This window comes from Numenius arquata, chromosome 2, assembly GCF_964106895.1.
Source record: "Numenius arquata chromosome 2, bNumArq3.hap1.1, whole genome shotgun sequence".
Taxonomy (NCBI): Eukaryota; Metazoa; Chordata; class Aves; order Charadriiformes; family Scolopacidae; genus Numenius; species Numenius arquata.
The window spans coordinates 125,608,418-125,630,789 of record NC_133577.1 but is presented as its reverse complement, the minus strand read 5'-3'; the positions used below and the strand labels follow the sequence as shown (position 1 = coordinate 125,630,789).

Here is a 22,372-nt window from a genome sequence, read left to right as displayed (position 1 = left end):
GACTATTAATTGCCCGCCCTTGGCCGCGGCCGTTCCGGGTCGGTGCTGATGCTGATGGGCTGGATGGGGCTGGGAAAAGCCCCCGGAGCCCCCCCTGGGGTTATTGCTCCAAATCAGCACTTTTCAGTAGCACTGCATTTACCAAAGGAAAGGCGTCCCCACCTGAAGCAAAGAAGAGGCTGCATCAGCAAACTGCCCGAGCCCAACACCGTAATTCCTTGCAGCTCCCACGGTGCTGCCCTGCCAAGCGAACATTCGCTACCCTGCCAGAAAAAGAAATAAAATAAAAAACAACCTAAAAACTGGAGCGCATCAGGCAGCTTCCACCACACAGAGGTGGTTTTCTAAGCCTTAATATACATAAAATCCACGTTATGTGCATGTGCAGCAGCATACGTGCCTCACTGTACATAGAGTATTTTTATCTCCGTCACAGAAATGGCACAAGAGACTTCTTTCTCCGAAGGCCTGGGAAGTTAATAAAACGATAACAAGTCTGAAAACTCAGCAGTTCATGAAAAAAAAACCAAGACAACACCACAACCCCCCCAAATCAACCATTTCTTCTCTTATCGCACGACCGCCCTGCAGCGTAGAGAAAGAGGCCAACGCCACCGGCCGGAGTCCAATGTGTTGCCTGTGAGCAGTGACATTCCCGGGTGAACACAGCACTTTCCGATTTCGGAGCTTCCCAGTCACCCCAGCTCCACCCCAGAGCCAGGACTAACACAGCACTCGGCTCTAACAGGCTTTCAAGTGACAGGTCATAAAACGTAGAATCATGGAATGTTTTGGGTTGGAAGAGACCTTAAAGATCATCGAGTTCCAACCCCCTGCCATGGGCAGGGACACCTCCCACTAGACCAGGTTGCTCAAAGCCCCATCCAGCCTGGCCTTGAACACCTCCAGGGATGGGGCATCCACAACTTCTCTGGGCAACCTGTTCCAGTGTCTCACCACCCTCACAGGAAAGAATTTCCTCCTCATATCTCATCTAAATCTCCCCTCTTTCATTTCAAAACCATTACCCCTCATCCTGTCACTCCACTCCCTGATAAGGAGTCCCTCCCCATCTCTCCTGTAGCCCCTTCAGGTACCCAAAGAGGCTATAAGGTCTCCCTGGAGCCTTCTCTTCTCCAGGCTGAACAACCCCAACTCTCTCAGCCTGTCCTCACAGCAGAGGTGCTCCAGCCCCTGGGATGCCCTAGGGCACATCTCCTCGGGTCCCACGTCCAGGTTCCTCAAGTGGTCACAAACCTGATCTACAATGGGAGGGATTTCATTCCCCCATTCCCTGCCTTGATTTTTAGGGGTTTGAGCGATGCGAGGAGAGAGACTACAGTCAAAAACTAAGGCACAAAAACCTGTCCGAGTACAGTCACACAACACATCCCCTGGTTGTCAGTGAGCCAGCCCAGCGAGCCTCACGTTGCTGAAGATGCAACTTCAAATGCCTGGACCTGACTTCAGTCCAAATTCTTTCCGAAGAACGATAAGATAATAAATCTTTTACGCAAACAAGGACATGAAACAGTTTCTCTTTCATCTACATACATTTTCCCAGATTTAACTCCTCCCGTGCGCGTTCGGGAAAGCTGCTTTGGAAACACTCCTTGCAAAAGCATCTTCAACTGGTGTCCCTTGGGAAACGCTGCTGGAGGAAGAGCCTCTCTCTTTTGTAAGAAAAGATGAGCAATTATATCAGACATCACTTCATTAATTAAACTAAACATCCTGTAATCTGGATAAAGCAGCACGATTCACAGACAACAGACAAGCACCGTTGAAAATACGGGTTATTCCCCTGCTCCTGTATCAAAACCTGATACACCCGACCCTTTTAATTAAACCTTCTCTAAGGGAAGACAAAGCTTTCTCGTGCCACACAGCGCACGGGAGCCCTGCGGTCCCTGCAGCAATGATCTGCACATAAATCAGGTGGCAAAACCGCTCCGCAAGCAGCAGGAGAGCACATGCCCACCCCGCAGGGGAAAAGCAAACAATAAATAGGACGAAAACATTGTTTTCGCTGTTTATATTCAACCCTGACTGTTTCACTCGCAATGATTTTCACCGTCAGATTTTTATTCAGCATGACATTAAAATAATTTATTTTAAAATTAAACTTCAAAAACTTTCACCGAATTGTGTTTTGATTTCAGCCTGAAGTCAGGGAAAGCCCCAACCGATCCCAAACTATTTTCAGAAAATAAAGATATTTCCATTGATCCAAATTCCATCCAGGGCACAAACAAACCAGAGCTCATGGGAATTCACATGTTTTATTTCTATGCAGTTATTCGATTTGGATAAATTAAATGCTTCTGAAAATAAGCAGCATGTTAAGAAAAAGGAAGTTTGCTTTAGTTCGAACCACAATTAGACGCTTAATTTGCTATTAGGAATTGGTCGGCATTTTTCATCAGGGAAGTGGAAATTAGATTTGACCGATGGATGCGGCCACGTCACTGTAGAAGACATTCCTGGAGGAGCTCAGTGACAAATATCATTAATAAGTGTAGCCATAAATTTTATGCAGAAAACAATGGATATGAAAAGAATCACATGCAACTTGAAACGTAGACCTGGTCTTCCTACGAGGTCCTCCTCCTCCTCCTCACAGGACAGGTACATCCCGCAGCCGAGGCACAGGAAGCACCTTTTCTGTGCAGAGACCACTGAACCTGGAAAGAGCTGTGAAAACGTGGGGTTTGGGGTGACCACACACTTTCAGGACACTCCCCTCCTTACAAAACGAGATCTGGCAGAAATCTAGAGAAACGTACCTACACCTGGTGTTACGGAAACTTCAAGCCATGCTCTGCAAACTGGAAGTTTTCAACCACCACCCCAACCAGCAAGGTTCCTTGGGGAAATCCTGCTCTCACCATTCCAGCCCTTCTCAATCCCCACCTGCTGTCACAGCACCTGCGCGCAAAGGAGGCGACCTACAGCTGTGCTTGCAGTTTTTCCACTCTCGATGATGTACTCTGTGATTAAAGGACACAGCTTTAAGTAGGTATATTTTAAAAACCTTGAATTCTTCTCACCAAAGCTTATGCATCGTAAAATTCCCTGTAAGTGCCGTATAACTAGCTGAAGCAGACGGCTGCTGTCTGTATCTCAGGACTGCCCGGTGACAGCAGCAGAAACACTATTTGGCCACAATTTCACTTAGATTTTCAAGCAAATTATCACCAGGAGGGGTTCTGCTCCCCTCTCGTCTTGGTCCAGGTAAGGTCCACCACGGTGTTTCACCCCTCCACCTGTCAGTGCATGAACTGAGATGCCAATGCAACAAGCGGGAACGTCATTACTATTAATCTACCCAAAGCCAGCTTAATTAAACTCAGGTTAAACTAAATGCATGTAGCAGTTTACATTGCGTGAAATGAAGATCTCATTCACAACTCTCTGCTAAACAGTAAGAAAATCCTGCATTTACTAAGTGTTAATTTAAGTGTGTTTCCCGGAGTAGGAATTCTCCTGCTTTGGTAAAACGCCATCTATTTTTACGCTGTTTGTAGGAAGCGCCGCCCGAGCCCCACGACGTACCACAAACCCTTCAAAACATGAGTTCAACGTAAAGAGACAGGCGTCGATTCTAAATTACAACACTTTATTGCAGCATTGGCAAAGGTCAGATTTCTGAAGCTGGTGAAGATCGGGCGGCATTTCTGTATGAAATGTTACAATTTTACAAGTCTCTCTTTCTACATGCAGAAACCAAAACCAGTGGTAAAAAGGATTTTAAAAGAGCTAGAAAAAAGAATTAGTAGTAACATACAGATGAGCTCCTTAACTCAATTAACTACCTCTACCTGAATGCAAACAAAAAAACTACGCTAATAAATAACAGATTGTCAGAAACAGACCAAGAAACCTCATTTCTACTTAGAAAAAAATAAAAATTCTACTTGTTTCCAGACTTAATTTTTTTTTTTTTTTTTTTAAAACTTTGTTTGTTTGTTTCAATAGACACAGAGGCTTATCAACCCATGAAGATCAACAAAATACCTGGATCCACTCCTCGACATCCTCCTGTGGTGCTGACTGGCACTTTTTGGTTTTCAATGATACATACAATGGGCTCAGCTCCATCCCTGGCCTCAGGCTGGTGCCGGGCTGTCCCAAGCAGAACGAGCCACCACCCTGCCTTAATCAACTTCACCCGCTCTTTTAAGCCCTGACAGACATTTTGACCTCCTTGGCTCTGAAGTTTTTCAGCCCTCCCCACGCCTCTCCTCCTCTTCTGTCAGCAAAAGGCTATTTTCTTAACCAAAAAACGTTCCTGCTGAGGAGTGTTTGATAAGAAGTTATCCTGCTCGTCAGGGTTCGCCTTTAGATTTCACCCTTTGCTCTACGTTTCTCTACTGCAGTCCTGCAGCCCCCAAAGAACACCCTTCCAACACAAAGCGCTCGATTCGGAGATCACGTAACTTGCGTCAAAAGTTTAGAACTTTGCTCTCCCACATCCTGAGCTGTCAGAGACCTTTTCCGTTCCAGTGTAATCCAGCTGAATTTCAGGTTGATCCTCGTTTTCACCGAGCTGCTCGCTGGTCAAGTTAACCATCTCTTTCATTCACTTCTGCTCTTATGAGAAAACTAACCCTCAACGCAGTTCCCATAACAAAAAGCTTTTTTTGTTGTTTTTTTTCTCTTTTTTTTTTCTTTTTTTTTCTTTTTCTTTTTTTTTTTTTGGTAGGCCATGACTGGAAGCTTCCACTTGTTCTGTGTGGGTTTGGGGGGGGGGAAGAGGAGAGGCTGTTGCTTCTGCCCCACGGCCCCAGCCTGTCCCAGGTTTCGATTCTGAACGCTCTTAGACTGACATGCTGAGATGTGTCCACTGCTCTCGTTTAATCGCTGGAGGACTCCGCTATCCACAACACCAGAGATACAGGACCTAATGAAATGACACCTGCTGCTGGATCAACGTCTCCTATGAAAAGAAAAGAAAAAAAATAAATATTTTAATATGAGATATCCAACACGGTATAGGTTTGCAACCAGCGGAATCAACTGCTAGTGATTTCGATAGTTCTTTTAGCCTCTACATATTGAAGTTACTTATCGGCACAAATTTTTCAAAAGGCCACGTGAACCAAAAGAGGGTAGAGAAATTATACCAGAGAAAAGTCCCCAACACAATTTCAGCAGAAAGTCTAATTTTAGACGAGTCTAAAATTGTTCAGAAACAAGACAGCTGCCTTACCCTGCTAGATGAGATGCTACACCAGTGAAGTGCACAGCTGATTTGTGAAGATGTTGAAATACAAGTTATTTTAAATAGTTTTCATCTTTTTGTGCAGTTTCTTAATCTTTAGAAGTACTGCAGAAATGTTAAAGAGGGCTCTTCAGAGTCAAGTAATTGCTTAGAACATTTTTAGAGAGACAACAGTTAGAATTAAAATCTTCGATCGCCCCTTGCTCCTGAAAAACACGTCCCCACCCAGAAAAAGTCACATTTATTTCTCTCAAGAATGTAACTACGCTTTGAAAAGTTACACCAATTTGCAGGTGTTGTATATGATAAAACGAGACCGGAGTAATCCAGCAGCGATGCTAATCTCGTATCCCCATCTTCAGCACAACTGTCAGTCACCGTATCTGGGGCTGGGTTTTAGTTCGTTTCTAGACTGTAAATTAAAACTTAGTAGCACAAAGCAAACTAACAATTAGACACCACTGACAGTTACAAGCAAGCTCCGGGGCTACACACCCAAGTCTTTTACCACGTAAACAGAAAAGTTCATGTTCTTTGCAGCAGTTCATAAACCTCAAGCATTTGTTGGACAGTAAATTAATCTCAATCGAGTTTTTATTGAAAATCTTGCAAGAAAAATGCCGCAAGTGTGTTTAATTCACATAGTAACTTCTGCATTTCTTGTAACAGGCAAAGCTTTCACAGTAATTCAATATCCTTATCTATTGCTTTTTGTTATTCAGTATTTCAGTTGCTCAGCATTTGCATGTTTTTAAATAAAACACTGTATATTTTTGTCAGGAAGCGCTGAGCTGACGCATCACTGCAACTTACTGCAGTTTGGCTTCTGGTTTTTAACTGTGTTTTAATGTTACACAATAAAATATTCAAATTCTTTGTGGCACACACAGTCTCAGGAATGTTGGCTATGCGGTTGCAAAGCAAGGAACTTGAATTTTTAATATATTTAGTAGAATGGGGTTTCACTTGCAGAATGCAAGTGGTGGATGCATGGTGGATAAGAAGCTCAACGTGAGCCGGCAACGTGCACTGGCAGGACAGAAAGCCAACCGCATCCTGGGCTGCATCAAGAGAAGTGTGGCCAGCAGGTCGCGGGAGGTGATTCTACCCCTCTACTCTGCACTTGTGAGACCCCACCTGGAATACTGTGTCCAGCTTTGGAGTCCTCAACACAGGAAGGACATGGACCTGTTGGAACGGGTCCAGCGGAGGGCCACGAAGGTGATCAGAGGGATGGAGCACCTCCCCTATGAAGACAGGCTGAGAGAGCTGGGGTTGTTCAGCCTGGAGAAGAGAGGGCTCCGGGGAGACCTCATAGCGGCCTTCCAATATCTGAAGGGAGCCTACAGGAGAGGCGGAGAGGGACTCTTTGTCAGGAGATGTAGTGACAGGACAAGGGGTAATGGTTTTAAATTGGAAGAGGGGAGATTTAGATGAGATCTTAGGAGGAAATTCTTTCTTGTGAGGGTAGTGAAGCACTGGCCCAGGTTTCCCAGGGAAGTTGTGGATGCCCCATCCCTGGAAGTGTTCTGGATGGGGCTTTGAGCAACCTGCTCTAGTGGGAGATGTCCCTGCCCGTGGCAGGGGGGTTGGAACTCGATGGTCTTTAAGGTCCCTTCCGACCCAAACCATTCTAGGATTCTATGAATGCTACAGCGGAGAAGAAGCTTCTACCTCTCTATCTCCCTTTAAAAAAAAATAAATATATATTTCTGCTGTTGATGGGGCGGGAAGGAGAAAGGCCACGACCAGCTGCACGTATCGGAGGTCGATAAAACAGAGTAAATTGCGTTTCAGCGCATTAGGGCGAGATGCTGCTGGTGAAAATCTTAGTAGCAGTTTTTCCAAAACCAGGTATTTCAACACGACATTTCTCTCCAAATTAGTAAACTTGATCCCAAACTATATTTGGCAAGGTCAAATTTTGTACATAGCTATAATTAAAGACACCTTGAACTGCATGTGTAATGTAAATCCATTTTTTGCAGCCTACTCCCTCACCCCTCTCCCCTGCTACCAACACAGTTAATGATCTGTATAAAAACCTTATAGTCAGCTTCGTAATTTTTCTAATATTCCTAATAATTTCCTAATATTACTAACAAATTCCTAAAATATTCCTAATAAATAAAAGGCCTTCCTTTCCCTCCTAACTGTAATTATGACCAGGTCTCTCTTCACCTTTGCTATATGGGTTAGACTCTCACTTCCACTTGCAGAGCCCACCAAGCACCATATTTTGCCAAGACAAAAGCCTGAGGATCTCACTTTTTCTTATTCTTTTCTGTTCAATTCCAGTGCAGTCCATTTGGAACAACCCCCAACCACACACTTCCTGTTCCTGCCCCTGGGCCTTTCTTCCCATAAAACAGCTGAAAAGGGAGGTTGGAATTTCTCTGCCGAGTTTGAGCAGCCTTCCTGGAAGGCTGCGGTGGCACGTGTATGGATTAGGGAAAGGGATGTAGTACAGGAACAAGAATGACAACTGAGAAAAGGTCAAGATCAAAATACTGGTGAAAAAGATGGCAGAGAATAAGGTGAACTGAGCTAGCACACAATTAAACACAGCACTGAATTTTTTAGCATTTATGGTATCTAGAATGTGATCTAGAATGTGAAGATGGGAGCCATTTCATCATAAAAATCCCTGATGCAAGAGCAAGATAATACTGCTAAAGTGATTTTTTTTTTTTTTTTTTAAGAATAGAAAAAGAGATCATTGAAAATGACAACTACAGATTTCAAAAGCAGCATGCTGAACGAAGGGTTGATTTGTCAGTTCAAGACGGGGCTGCACCAACACCCAAGAGTCTCTAGTTTGAGAAAATGACAACGATGGTCTATGACAATCAGCGAGACCGAAGCTACTGGAGACATTGGATTTCGGCTGCCCGAGACTTCTGGTATGTCAAGGTGTGCATTCAAAGCTTCAAAGTATAATATTGGTCAATACAAAAACTACATAGCAGGGGAGGTATGGAGTGTATTTTGTCCGGTAGCTGAAACAGGAGATGATGTTAAATTCACATTTTTCCTTATTATCTATACTCTGATTTTTCAGCATTAATGAAACACTCTTTATTATGAGAATATAGCTAATAAACCCCTAGCATCCTGTGATTACCTTCATGCTTCATTTTTTTTATTAAATGGGTTAAAGAGAAATAAGAGTCAGACGCAAATAGGAGACCTGAAATTACCAATTAACTTGAATATGAGTTAGTTTGTCAGCTTATGTCTGCATCCCAACGGGCCTGTTGACAGACGGGTCCGCTACTTTCAAAACAGCCATGAGTTCTGAGTTACTGCTTTTAATAAGGAGAGGTTTAACAAGTTAAAAAATGCCTCAGTAAGGTCCGCTTCTCTAGACTCAAATTTCTCACTGCAATTCTTTTTTCTTTCTTGGTAATCGATATTTAAAAATAGATTTCATAAAACATGGTTATTTACATTCCACTTTATAAGCAAGGCATTTAATGGATCTCAATCCTCTTTAAACAAAGGAAAAACACTTTTTAGAAGTGAGGCTGTTCTCCAGAGCTGCGAAAGAATATTTTCATGATAAACCCATCACCCAAAAAATTACTTTTTTAAATTTTGTGTTTCCTGAAGGTATCAGTTTAACAGTTCAATAACCAAAGTCCTCTTTTAATACATATATTCTACACAACTGGAGGCAAGGGTGAAAATTATTGCCAAGTTCTGCTGAAGCAAATCAAGGAACCCTACTTTTAATGGAATCACAGTAAGTTATCTTTAAGGCCAGTCAGCCTTACATGTACAAGTCCCAGAAGGAATCTCCTCCTTGCAGGATCAGCAGGTCTTAAGAAGAGCCCACAGAGCTGTGGTGAATGGAGTTAACTCCAGTTGGTGGTGGCTCACAAGTGATGTCCTCCAGGGCTCAGTACTGGGGACTGTGCTCTTTAATACCTTTATCAACAATCTGGACGAGGGGATTGAGTGCACCCTCAGTAAGCGTGCAGATGACACCAAATTGGGTAGGAGTGTTGATCTGCTGGAGGGTAGGAAGGCTCTACAGAGGGATCTGGACAGGCTGGATCAATGGGCCGAGGCCAACAGGATGAGGTTTAACAAGGCCTTCATTAATTTTTGAATCATCCATTATGACTGGTAGATTTGGATTTAACTTTCTAGAAGGTGTTGGAAATAGTGCTCAGGACATGTTCAGCAACACAAAAATAAAAGTAAAACCACCAAATCAATTTATCTACTCTCAACACTACTTCAAAGTAGTAGCGGACAAGAGGAAGTGGGCACAAACTTGAACATAAGAAGTTCCATCTAAACACGAGGAGGAACTTCTTGACTTTGAGGGTGGCAGAGCACTGGAACAGGCTGCCCAGAGAGGTGGTGGAATCTCCTTCTCTGGAGACATTCAAAACCCCCCTGGACAAGTTCCTGCGCAACCTGCTCTAGGTGGACCTGCTCTGGCAGGGGGTTGGACTAGATGATCTCCAGAGGTCCCTTCCAACCCCATATCATTCTGTGATTCTGTGAAATGAAGGAAAGTCCTCGTTTCAACCTCAGTTATAAGAACCCATCAGCTTGTACATTACAATGGAATCAACCAGGAGATTTCCTTGGTCAGACTATCCCTAACCTCAGGAAATGTAAAATAAAAAGTTGCATACCCTAAAGAAAGTAATATATGTTATTATTCCCAATAATTTGAGTTATTATTGAAAGAGAATAATGTATTAGTCTTCCTCCTATACAAAGAAGGAACAGCCCAACGTGGCTCACTCTTCATGTAAGTGATAACATCTGTAATTATACAAATTGGTTCTATCATGTAGGAAAGTGAGAACTTCTTCAAACAGATACTAAAATTAATAGCTTGGTTCCTATTTGCTCTCAGCAAATAGGAAGATACTCTGGTGTCCTTAGAGTCCATGAGTAACTCCTTAACTGAACCACGAGGGTAGTAGGGGCAGAGAGATGGCAGTGCAACTCTTTAAAATCAGAAGACAAACTTCAGTATAACCTATAAATCAGGAGCTCTAAAACGAGACAACCTGTACCAGAATCGACAGGCCACTAGTGGACCTGCAGTCTCCCATAAATAAATCTCTGCTTAAATATCTTCCAGTGGGGGTTAAGAAAAGTAACGTTCCCTTACTACAGGCTACGATGGCTGAACTGATGCCTGACCACAAGCCTGAGCGCTGCACTATACAACAAATAAAATATGCCTGCTAAACCAAACTTCCCGGTCCCTGCTCTAAGGAGCTTACAGATTAAAAGGAACAAAGAGTAAATTCCATAATACAAAACTACACCAGAATTGCAAGTGCACGGCACGGAGATTTCAACACGCAAACACTACTTAAACTGTTCTCCAGACAGTGTCTGACCTAGTTTACAGTGAAGTCCTCAATTCTATTTTCCCTAAAACATTTGAAAATAAAAAGCTTTCCAAAGAACTGCATTAAAAAAACTCAAACAAATAAACTGCAAATACCGCATTTACTGGTCTGGCTGCTGTATTTGAAGAATAACCGTAGTTATACAGAACTGCTACATATATTGTATATATAATAACTGTAGCAGCTAATAGTATAGGCATTTGGGAGAGATGACTGAAAGAAGACTGCACAGCTACTTATGAAACACCTGTGAGTATTATGGCAATTCAGTGTAACTGAGCAGTTTGTATTTCTATGACAGTATTAGGTCACAGTGATACAAAAAAGCTAAATGGACAGCATTGCTCATTTTACTGAGTTACATCTGGTTAATTCTTTAAGAAAATATTTATTTTAAGTTGTAATTTGTTTTCAAAAGAGATGTTTGTTTTTTTTTCTACAAGCAGTATCTGTGTAGGGTCTCAAGGGAGTAAGCGATCACCAGGAAGTTTTACAACACCTATAAAAACACACCAGAAAGAAGTTGGCGATGTTACTGTAACATAGGATTATCACACCACGTTATTTCTAGTTTAGAGAGACAGGCCCATTAGCAGGTAAACTCTCCCTTTCTTCTCGCTGCTCCCATCTATCCACCTCCAGAATTAACTCGCAAAGGGCAGAGACATGAAAGCAGAATGTGTTTCACCTGAAACTGTCTATTCAAATTCGTGCTGCAGGGTTAATTGAATGGTTTATTCTCAAGCTTACCCTGAGTGAAGAGACACACCGAGGTATATTAAAGCTGTAGAATGACTATTAGGCAAACTGGGATGGCTCTTTTTCATGTCAACACTGTTTTTGGTACGCTCTTGCACACCATAAATCAAAGGCTCTCCTCCCTGTCTTTATTTTCTTCCCATGTGGGGCTTCCAACACAGAGCTCACAAATCTACCAAACTGAAAAAGCACAATGGGAATTTCTCTAGATATTCTTGCGTATCCTCTCCCCCCTCCCCATCTCCCCCTGCCTACTGAGAAGGCAGCCTTGCATCTTTTCCCCTTTTAAAAAGAGACTCAGACTATGAGCCTTTTCACAGCTGAAAAATAATCCTCTGGCTTCCAAACCTCTGTAAAGGACATATTTACAGACACAAAAACACTGCTCGGCAGGTTAACAGAATGTTTTAGAATGGAAACAACAAATGCACTCGCACTACACAGATCATTATCTGTTTCAATTAGGAAGGTAATTACTTGCCTAGAACCAGAATTACCACATTTAAAGGAAGATTGTCCTACCTCCCACCAGTTTTAAAGATTAGATCTGCATTAGGTGCTCCCTTCGGATGCTGGTAACGAGGCCGCCGTTCACGATTAGTATTTGCTGGAGCCGGACGCTGTGCCAGAGACTGCAACATTTCTGTAATTTCATACAGAAGAAAGTTAAATACATTTATTTTCCGTGCATCTTTTAAAAGAGGATTTTACACAATGACATTTCACTGCCACGCAGTAAAAAAAGACACCTTATTGACATTTTGCTGTGCTTTAGGGCTAACGCTCAAGTTATTTATTCCACAAGAGCTAATTAAAAAAAATATTTACTAAATTGCATAGATAGTTTTGATAAATCCAAGCTACCTCGTAAAACTTCCATTTCCAGATGTTCTTACAGAAGGAACTGCCAGCAACGGTTTTCATCCCAGGAGCTTGAGAAAGGTCACCTTTACTTTCTAAACATATCAGCCACCACTTTGTTTTTTAATCAATGAGCAGGGACAAAGGTTCCCAGCAGCATGAGAAGTCACAACATGAAACTACCCTGAAATAGCAACAACTGGACAACGTTGCTGCCAATTAAAGACTCAGTGAGAAACCTGTCCTAAAATTAGCCACTGAGAAATCAGGTATTTAAGTCTAAGCAAGCCATAACAGGATCTCTTTGCAGAAAGATGGCACCTGAAGAGGGTGACTCAGCTGACATACGTCATACTAGCTATCTCACCAAGGGACTTCTGCACTGTATGGTCAGCAAGAAGACATAAGTGGGTGCAGAGAGAAGCCCACGCTGCCCTGGACATCCAGCTTTGGGGCAGTTTAAGCCAGGTAAGTATTGTGGTTTTGCATATGGTAAAACTTAATTTCTAACACTTAATTTCATTTTTTTTAATTATTTTTTAAAAAAAGGCTATTTTCCAGGCTAAGTTAATGGTTATTAAGTACACAATATAATTACAAGTACCTCAGGAACCTCCACATAACCTCCGCCCATATGTTAGCGCATCTAATGGAAAGTATTTCTGACAGTCCACCTGTGCAAGAACCCACATTGCTGAGCAAACAGACAGATGGAATAAATGAAGGGGAAAAGTGGAATAAGCTGTTAAACAGATTACGTTTGAAAGTCTGCTCTGTCTGGTTCTCTAATCTCTGGTAATCTCATTGAAGACACATACCCATCACCTGCCAGAAACGAACCCTGCTCTCACAGTGACTTGCACAGGGCGAACCTGAGTCTCTAATGAGATTCTCTCACCATTTACAAAATGCACACGGAGCTTTCAGTAAGTTATCCACCCGGTCTCTCAGAAACGGGGAAGCTACAAATGATTCAATATACCATACTGGTGTCAACAGTTAAACTGTGCATTCACAATCCGTATACTCCCCTATCAACACCTGGAAAAGGCAAAAAAAAGCCATTCACCACGCTGACATTACACATTTTTGTAAACATCACGAAATAACATCCTTCAAACCAATCCTGTGTGCCAGGAGAGATCTCTGTTGACAGCGAGGAGACCCAGGAAGAAAATAAGAAGAGGTGATGGTATGCTGCCAGCCAGGCGCTAGAAGCAAGCGTGTGGACGCCTGTCTCTTCTGTTTTCCACACCGGAGGTGAAAGAAAATATCAGGGTTTGTGCAAAGTCAGTAACTGAGAAGTCGAGTAATTGAGAAGATAACAGAAGGAAGACATGGCAAAGGAGCACAGCGTATTAGCCAGGGATGTCACCCATCTTTGCTTTTAGTGAAGGAAAAGAAAAAAATTCTACACAGAAAAATACTGTTCTAAATTATAGTCACTGAATTCCTAGTATTTCTTTAAATTAAAAATTATTGTAATGCTAATTAACATAACTGCTCTAGTGGAGGTGTCCCTGCCCATGGCAGGGGGGTTGGAACTAGATGATCTTTAAGGTCCCTTCCAACTCTAACCATTATATGATTCTATGAAGTATTAAATAATTATCTGATACTACTTTGAAGTAGAATGGTGAACTTTCCTCTGCTACCTTGTGCAGATGAAAAAAACCCAAATGTACATGCAAACGTTAGGACAACCCTGAGGCGTTTCTTCCCGAAATTAAGGCTTCTTCCTCCCTTGGCAACTTCAAAGCTTGAAATAGAAATTTAAAACCAACTCTTTCTCTAAATGGGTTTGTACCAACTTGTTACAGGAAAACTGACTCTTCAAAAGTAACAATCAGCCCTACAAAATCTAAATAAAAAATAGTAACACGGCCTGTTTAAATTTAATCTGATTAAAATGACCTTTTTAGTTTGGTTTTACTGTGTATATTACTCAGGTTAATAAAAAAGAATTAGGAGCCATTTTTTAAAAATGGATGTCAATTACAGAAAAACTTGTTTCTTCCGTGTTGATTTTCCTCCTATATTAGTCCTTTATACACAGCACTTTGAAAATTTATGAGAAATTAAAAAATTTGCCGATTACTGGTTATCAATTGGTGTCAGTTGTCCGAGTCATTTCTTTTGGACAAAATCAATGTAATCTTTTTTTGCATAAGAAGCACAATTGCTCATAATAAAATTCTAAATTAAACCAACTGATTTTAAAGATACCCACGAAGTCATATGACAAGGCATAAAACCCCAAATGTCCTGACCAGTAAAAACACCAGAAATATCATTAATGAGGGAAAACCCACAGAAAAAAAGTCTGAGAAAAGCACTAAAATATCTAATTCTAGAGTCTACTGTTTCTCTTCCTTTTTTACAAGTGGCCTTCAGAAGAGGGGAGTGACTCAGAAAATATGTTTTTAAGCTGATTACAATGTTTAATACGAAGAATATATTGTGTTATCATTTCAGAGCTCTGCAGACATTTACTTTGGAAAAATACTCCTTTGTACAATTACAAGTTTAGTTCTTGTACTATCAAAGTTCTGAAAAGAGTGTTAGATTCCACTGTGGTTTTAGAGTTAGAGCTGCTTTAATTTAAATTTCCCGTTTCTTGATGAGTAATGACCTTTCACTAAATACCTTAAATGAGATTTCCTGCTAATTAACTACTTACGCTGTGATTACCATCAGACTGCAACATCTTTATAAAAAAGCAGAGCAAGAACTTTGTGGATGTTAAATGGAAATGCTAACGTTAAGAACTGAATACTATCAATTTTATTGGTCTGGCTTTGCTTAGTAGCTGAGTAAGCCAAGGAAAGTTGAGTCTGAAAAAAAAACCAATCCAACAAAACAAACCAACAAACCACCCAAAAACCAAACACATCAAGTGCACTGGTTTAGGGGCTATAGGATCTGTTGTATTAACTGTTTGCTTCAGTCTGTCTAGGTTCTGCAATACCTGGCTTACATATCCTTAAAAAAATAAATCAGATGATATATTTTGTATGAAACTTTCATTCTGCTAATACATTCTTAGTTGTAGCACTCCTAGAACCTTCAGCATTATGAAGCTGAGGTGACAGTTTTTATTTCTCAGGTGAGGGTTACCTCTTAGTATTTCCAAGTCTTTAGCAAGACTGATGAAGATTCTAAATACCATTAATATCTAAAATACCTGCTAATATCTAAAAAGCAGAGTTTTAGTTGCACAGAATTAATTTCTCTTGTATCCAACCCAACTGTCTTGCAGTGAAAGAGACAATGCCGCAAATAAATATCAGATTAATTTTGTGTTATCTTATTTTTAAGGAAACAATCTATTTTGGGAAAAGGGAAGAACAAATGGAAGTGCCAAGATTTCAGGCCCACTTGAAAATTCCCTCTCCTGAAAGGGCTACGAAAACTTCTTCAAGCACAGAGACCAGGGAGTAAATAATGAATGACTGAAAGTGAAATATGGAACTTGAACTGTGAATTATTATCACAAATAATATTTTCTGTAGATCCACAAAAGTTCCTCTGAAAATAAAAATAAAATACTTGGTAGTTTTTTTACCCTGGTAGTCCTCTTGTTCTTGCCGTTCATTGATATCCAAAGTGAGCTTTTTCATCCTCATTCTCTCCTCCTGTTCAGCTTGCTGTTGGTTCCAATGGTTTGCAGCAAGTTGGGAAGACATTGGTACATTCAGGATCTTAAACTGCAAATGAAAATAAGTTTTAAGTGCCCATGACAGAAGAAACCCAACCGCAACACAATCCAAAAATACGCAAGGGCTATCATAGAATCACAGAAGGGCTAGAGTTGGAAGGGACCTTAAGAGATCATCTTGTTCCAACCCCCTGCTGTGGGCAGGGACACCTCCACTAGAGCAGGTTGCTCAAAGCCCCATCCAGCCTGGCCTTCAACACTTCCAGGGATGGGGCATCCACAACTTCCCTGGGCAACCTGTTCCAGTGCCTCACCACTCTCACAGGAAAGAATTTCCTCCTAATATCTAATCTAAATCTCCCCTCTTCCAATTTAAAACCATTACCCCTTGTCCTGTCACTACATTTCCTGACAAAGAGTCCCTCGACAGCTCTGCTGTAGGCTCCCTTCAGATATTGGTAGGCTGATATCTCATCTAAATCTCCCCGCTTTCAGTTTAAAACCATTACCCCTTGGTCCTATCCCTGGACAGAACCCCTCTCCATCTCTTCCATAGGCCCCCTTTAAGTACTAAAAGGCTGCTATGAAGTTCCACTGAAGCCTTCTCTTCTCCAGGCTGAACAACCCCAACTCTCTCAGCCTGTCCTCACAGCAGCATTGCTCCAGCCTCTGACCATCTTCATGGTCGTCCTCTGGATCTGCTCCAAGAGGTCCACGTCCTTCTTCTGTTGTGGGGTTATTATGGTTATTTTTAGGATATTGTGATGAGCTACCGTCTACATAGCTTCTACTGGAGTTTGTTGGGGCTTTGGTTTTGTTGGGGTTTTTTTTTGGATTTGGTTTTTTTTAAAGTTCTGCTTCATATAAAGAAGCAGGAGAAATTCAAGATATTCAGACCTCTATGAGTTCTGTACACAGAACATACAAGAAAGGCTGATGTACTGCTAAGGGAGAAGACTACTACATACAATATTCATGGGAACAAAATTTATTACCTTTCACCACAAACAGCTACATGCTTTATTTCTTATTTTCATACAAGCCAGTACCCTCACAGTAAATTACACTGGTCTCGAAAACAAAGCCCCACAGCTGGCTGAGAAAGCTGCATCTCCCTCCAAAGGTCTCTACCCTCCAAGGAGATGAAGCCCCTGAACAGAATTTCTACTGTGATCCCTTGTTCCAAGCATTTCAGGCATCCTCCCCTTGTGGCCAAGGCAGCCAACAGCATCCTGGGGTGCATCAGGAAGAGTGTGACCAGCAGGTCGAGGGAGGTCATCCTCCCCCTCTGCTCTGCCCTGGTCCATTTGGAACTGTGTCCAGTTCTGGGCTCACCAGTTCAAGAAGGACAGGGAACTGCTGGAGAGAGGGTACAGCAGAGGACTACAAAGATGATTAGGGGCCTGGAGCATCTCTCTTATAAGGAAAGGCTGAGGGACTTGGGTCTTTTTAGTCTGGAGAAGAGAAGGCTGAAGGGGAATCTGATCAACACCTATAAATACTTAAAGGGTGGGTGTCAAGAGGATGGGGCCAGTCTTTTTTCAGTGGTGCCCAGTGACAGAACAAGAGGAAATGGGCACAAACTTGAACATAAGAAGTTCCACCTAAACATGAGGAGGAACTTCTTTACTTTGAGGGTGGCAGAGCACCAGAACAGGCTGCCCAGAAAGGTGGTGGAGCCTCCTTCTCTGGAGACATTCAAAACCCGCCTGGCCAAGTTCCTGTACAACCTGCTCTAGGTGGACCTGCTTTGGAAGGGGGGTTGGATTAGATATCTCCAGAGGTCCCTTCCGACCCCATAACATTTTGTGATTCCAGCATTCCTTGGCCGGTACTTTTCCTTTTACAAATTATTCTGGCTTCACGGTGCTGCTTATTAGTCTGGAGACAACTGTGGTGTCAAATCTAACCTTTTCCTCCTCCCCCGCACCCAAACATCCACACTACACATTCACCTCATTATCTGATTTGCCATAAGCTACATTAAAGGTAACCTTGGTACTACTCCTGCACAAGTACCCTCTCTCTGAAAAACACAGCTGAGAATTTTGGAGAGGCAGAGGGAAGACGCTTTCTTTTTCCCCCAGCCTCAGAAAAATCCAAGTTTTTATTTCCACACAAAATTTTTTTTACAATTGTTCCAAAACAGAGAAGTGATTCTTAATCTTATCTGCAACTGAAACAACAGTTTTCAGAAACCCCTTAATGCCAAAGTTTGTGAACACATTTAGGAAAATTTCATGTCCCCCTTCAACTGCACGTCCATTAGAAATAAATATTTTCATGATATAAGTAGGGTAATGCATTTAAGGATAATCACTCTTAACATTCCAGGAACTATTCCTCTCATTTGAGATCTATTTCCACAGAAATAGAAGCAGGAGCAAATTTCTAAGTGTTCTTTTCTGCTACACTGTCAAAAGTTGCAGACGGAAAGATACATTATCAAAATTGCTGTTGAGAAGGAATGTAGTAAAAGCAAAATCCTCATGGGCACATGGTTAATATTTAAGGCAACAATTACTAAGAAATCTCAGGTATCTCCGAGATGGTAGTGCCCCACCAGCAGATCAGTGACAAGTGTAAGGAGACACTGAGTGCTTAGATGCAGCATTTGAAAATAAACTGTGTTTGAAACAGTTAAGACAGACTCCTGCAAAGACTTGAGAAAAACCTTGTTATTAAGGTGTGCAGGGAAGGATAAAAATGGAAGTTCTTGAAATGCTGACAAAAAAAAAGCAAGCTTCAGTTACTTATTGCTGAGCAGACGACACATGTTCCCAGACACACGTCAAGTGAGCTTTACGCAAACTACACAAATAACTAACACATTTAACAATAAAAATAATTCCTTAGCTTCACCATTAAGCTCCTCATCTACCTTCCTACGTCCTTTATATTTCACCTGTTCTATGGATTTATCAGCTTAATGGGATTGTAAGTGTTTTCAGACAGGATGCTTAAAGTAGAAAAAAGAAAACTGAAATACGGAAGGGTGCAAATGAAAGAAACAGATACAAAAACCCAACAGACTGGTAATTAACAAATTATCACTGAGTCAGTATCTCAAGGCAATCAAATGATTGCCATCTGAAGTCAAATCACTGATGACAATTACTAAAGGACGTGATGATTACTGAGCAAGTGAGACATTTCCGATTTGCAAACACTGAAGAGGTATATTGAAAACCTCTTATAAAAAATCTGTGAGATGGGGACAGAACATAAAGGACTTCACTTAGAAGATGGCAAACTGAATAAAGATCAAAAATCATCACTCAGAAGACTAGATTACAGATTTCATAAAAACGTCACTGATAAAGAACTTCACATTCAAGGACAGACTTGACCATTCTCTCATGAGGTTCAACAAGAGCAAGTGCAGTTCTGCGCCTGGGCCGGAACAATCCTCGGTATAAATACAGACTGGGGGGTGAGGTATTAGAAAGCAGCCCTGAGGAAAGGGACTTGGGGGTGCTGATGGATGAAGAGCTGGACATGAGCAGGGAACGTGCACTTGCAGCCCAGAAGGCCAATCGCATCCTGGGCTGCATCAAGAGATGTGTTGCCAGCAGATCCAGAGAGGTGATTCTGCCACTTTACTCTGCTCTGGTGAGACCTCACCTGGAGTACTGTGTGCAGGTGCGGAACCCTCAATATAAGAAGGACATGGACCTGATAGAGAGGGTCCAGAGGAGGGCCACGAAAATGATCAGGGGGTTGGAGCACCTCTGCTATGAGGACAAGCTGAGGGAGCTGGGGTTGTTCAGCCTGGAGAAGAGGAGGCTCTGGGGAGACCTCATAGCAACCTTCCAGTACCTGAAGGGGGCCTACAGGAAGGCTGGAGACAGTCTGTTTACAAAGGCCGGCAAGGACAGAACAAGGGGTAATGGCTTTAAACTGGAAAAAAGCAGATTTAGATTAGACATTAGGAATAAGTTCTTTACCATGAGGGTGGTGGAGCACTGGAATAGGTTGCCAAGGGAGGTGGTTGAGGCCCCTTCCCTGGAGACATTCAAGGTGAGGCTCGACGAGGCCCTGGGCAACCTGGTCTAGTTGGGGGTGTCCCTGCTGACTGTGGGGGGGGTTGGACTAGATGACCTTTGAAGGTCCCTTCTGGCCCAGATGATTCTATGTTTCCATGGACATTACCATTCTTTTATGGAATCTTGCTAAAAATCTTTCAAATGAAAGGAAATCTTTTGTCTTAAGTATTAATCAATTTTTTTGATGCTCAGTGACTTTCTTTTTTGCTGGATAAATCTCACCTTGTTCACACCTACCTGGCATAAAACTTCTTGGGAAGTTTCAAAAACATCAAATGGTGTTAGACAGACCCCAGCTCTGATCTATTACAATTGTAACATTTCTTTATTTCCCCTTGCTCCCTCACGGTTTGTGGATACATCACGATGCCGTAGCCTAAATTTCCAATAGCCTTTTTCAATTCTACTGCTACTAGTTTTGTCATACAATTTCTTTGCTACAGCTGATGGGCAAAAAAAGCCAGCCACCTATTGCAAGGCACTAGAGTACCCAATATCCTTGCCACTCTGTTTTTGTAAACCAGCGTAACAAAAAAGGATAAAACCTGGTGTCCTTGCTACCATCAGCCTGCAATGACTATTAAAATCTGGCTGAACGCTGGGACGTGAACTGTTTAGTGACCAGACCTCAACTACCAAGTATTAACCTCCAGAAGGAAGCAAGCACAGCACGTGCCATTTTCAGCAGTAAGTACTTCCTTCCAGCAAAGACTTCTAGTTTCAGCATCACCGTTGACAAAGAACAGAGACCAAACCAATTGCTAAGGTAGGAACGGATGAGGTTGATGCCGTAGCGAGGTGGTGACTCCCATCATTCCAGTGACTGCGCAGATGAGACGTCACCTCCAGCCTTCCAGGTTGTCTGCAAGCTCCTTCTGACTGCTTTTAAAAAGCTGGAAGTTTACGGCTATAACTTAACAGTAAAGTATATATCCATCCCTTCAAAACTCTGCACGTTCTCCTCATGCAGATTTAAAATAAAGTACTATAAGAATAATTATTTTCTTTTCAACTCCACCTCTTCTTTCCTGCTTATTTTTCTATTAAACCTGACTAGTAAGACATTTTTTTTCCTCAATACATAACTATGGACAAAGAAGCCTTTCATTGACTCAAGAACTGAAGTAGTTTATAAAGCAACTGTTTTCTACATTTCTAGAAACACTGAGAGGAGTTTTGGCAGGAAGAGCCTACTCCCAAAAGCAAATATTGGGGGAGGAGCAGGGAAAGCTCCTGAACAAGTTCTGCTTTCTTTTTCAAGCCACATGTTGGCAATATTTTCCCCTCACACAGAATATGAAGATCCCAAAATTCTTGTAACTACAGATACTCCCAGTAAATTACCCTGAAAAAGCTAAATAGTTTTTAACTAAACATCTCTTAAATCCCTTCTGAACCCAATGACAACAGTTAAAATTCCCCACTCAAAACTTCTGTAGAACTTTGTATACAACGTTCAAGCTCCAGGAAAACAGAACAACCAAGCAAATGTAGTAAGGAAGTCAGTTGATCGTCAATGTAAGCACGCATGTGCCCACTCAAATAGGTATTGCCACTTTCACTTTCAAAGCACTTCCCTTAGCACAGCACACACCCACTACTTCAAGTGTTTTATGAGAAGAGACCTTCTCGCTTTCTACACAGATTTTTTAAAAAGTCTTTCACATGAAGGACGAGTAAGACTCTACTCCAGGTTTATATGCCTCAGCTGTTGCACTACAGTCACAATTCAGGTAACAAAAGTCAAAAAATAATGAGACGGATCTAAACACTCGAAAGGTACAAATGCACACGATGAAACTATGCCTTGTTTTTTCTTTCCATATAAACTCAAGAGTCATTCGTTTTCATCATTAATTTATACAACCAAAATGAAAAGGTTTCTTTAGGAGACCTAAACCATGATGAGAAACGGACGTGGAATGTGTTAGGTATTGATTTGTATACGATGCATTTGCTGACATAGGAAAATTCAAACATATACTGGAGAAAAGTGCCAAGACAAACGTACGGCTTGGCTGCATGAAGGGATTTATTTGTTTAAGTTTCTCTGACAGATTCACTCAGCGCATTCTGGAAGAGTCCCCTCAAAAAGCCTTCAGAGATAATGACGTTTTCCAAGTCGAACAAATCCAGCCAAGTATCATGTATGTAGGAAATGGAATTTAGTATCATATATCTTGATTTGAAGATGAATGTGTTTTCAGAAAAATTTTTTAGAATCTTGAATATTCCCTTTTCTACTCCTTTTAACTTCCAGTGGCAGCCCACCAACCACAAGTGTTCATCTTCAACAACTATGTTTAAAATACATATAAACATACCACTGGCGTAATCACAAAACATAGTTAGTCATGGTATAATTTAACCACAGAATTTTCCTACATGATTTCTATTAACAACCAAGAATTCCAAGTAACTACGTTCAGTATTTCCT

The 22,372-nt window shown here is 41.7% G+C and overlaps 1 protein-coding gene across 1 annotated transcript in view; it reads right to left on the bottom strand.

The window, feature by feature from the left end:
• Positions 1–3,604: 3,604 nt before the first annotated feature.
• The window catches only part of UPF2 (UPF2 regulator of nonsense mediated mRNA decay), a 70,764-nt gene continuing 51,996 nt past the window's right edge, over positions 3,605–22,372 (bottom strand). Inside the window, exons 20-22 of the mRNA XM_074168973.1 lie at positions 15,797–15,938; positions 11,893–12,013; positions 3,605–4,939 (exon numbers count right to left, since the gene is read on the bottom strand). Coding sequence (XP_074025074.1) covers positions 4,930–4,939; positions 11,893–12,013; positions 15,797–15,938 — 273 coding nt within the window. The 3' untranslated portion in view covers positions 3,605–4,929. The remainder of the gene's footprint in view (positions 4,940–11,892; positions 12,014–15,796; positions 15,939–22,372) is intronic.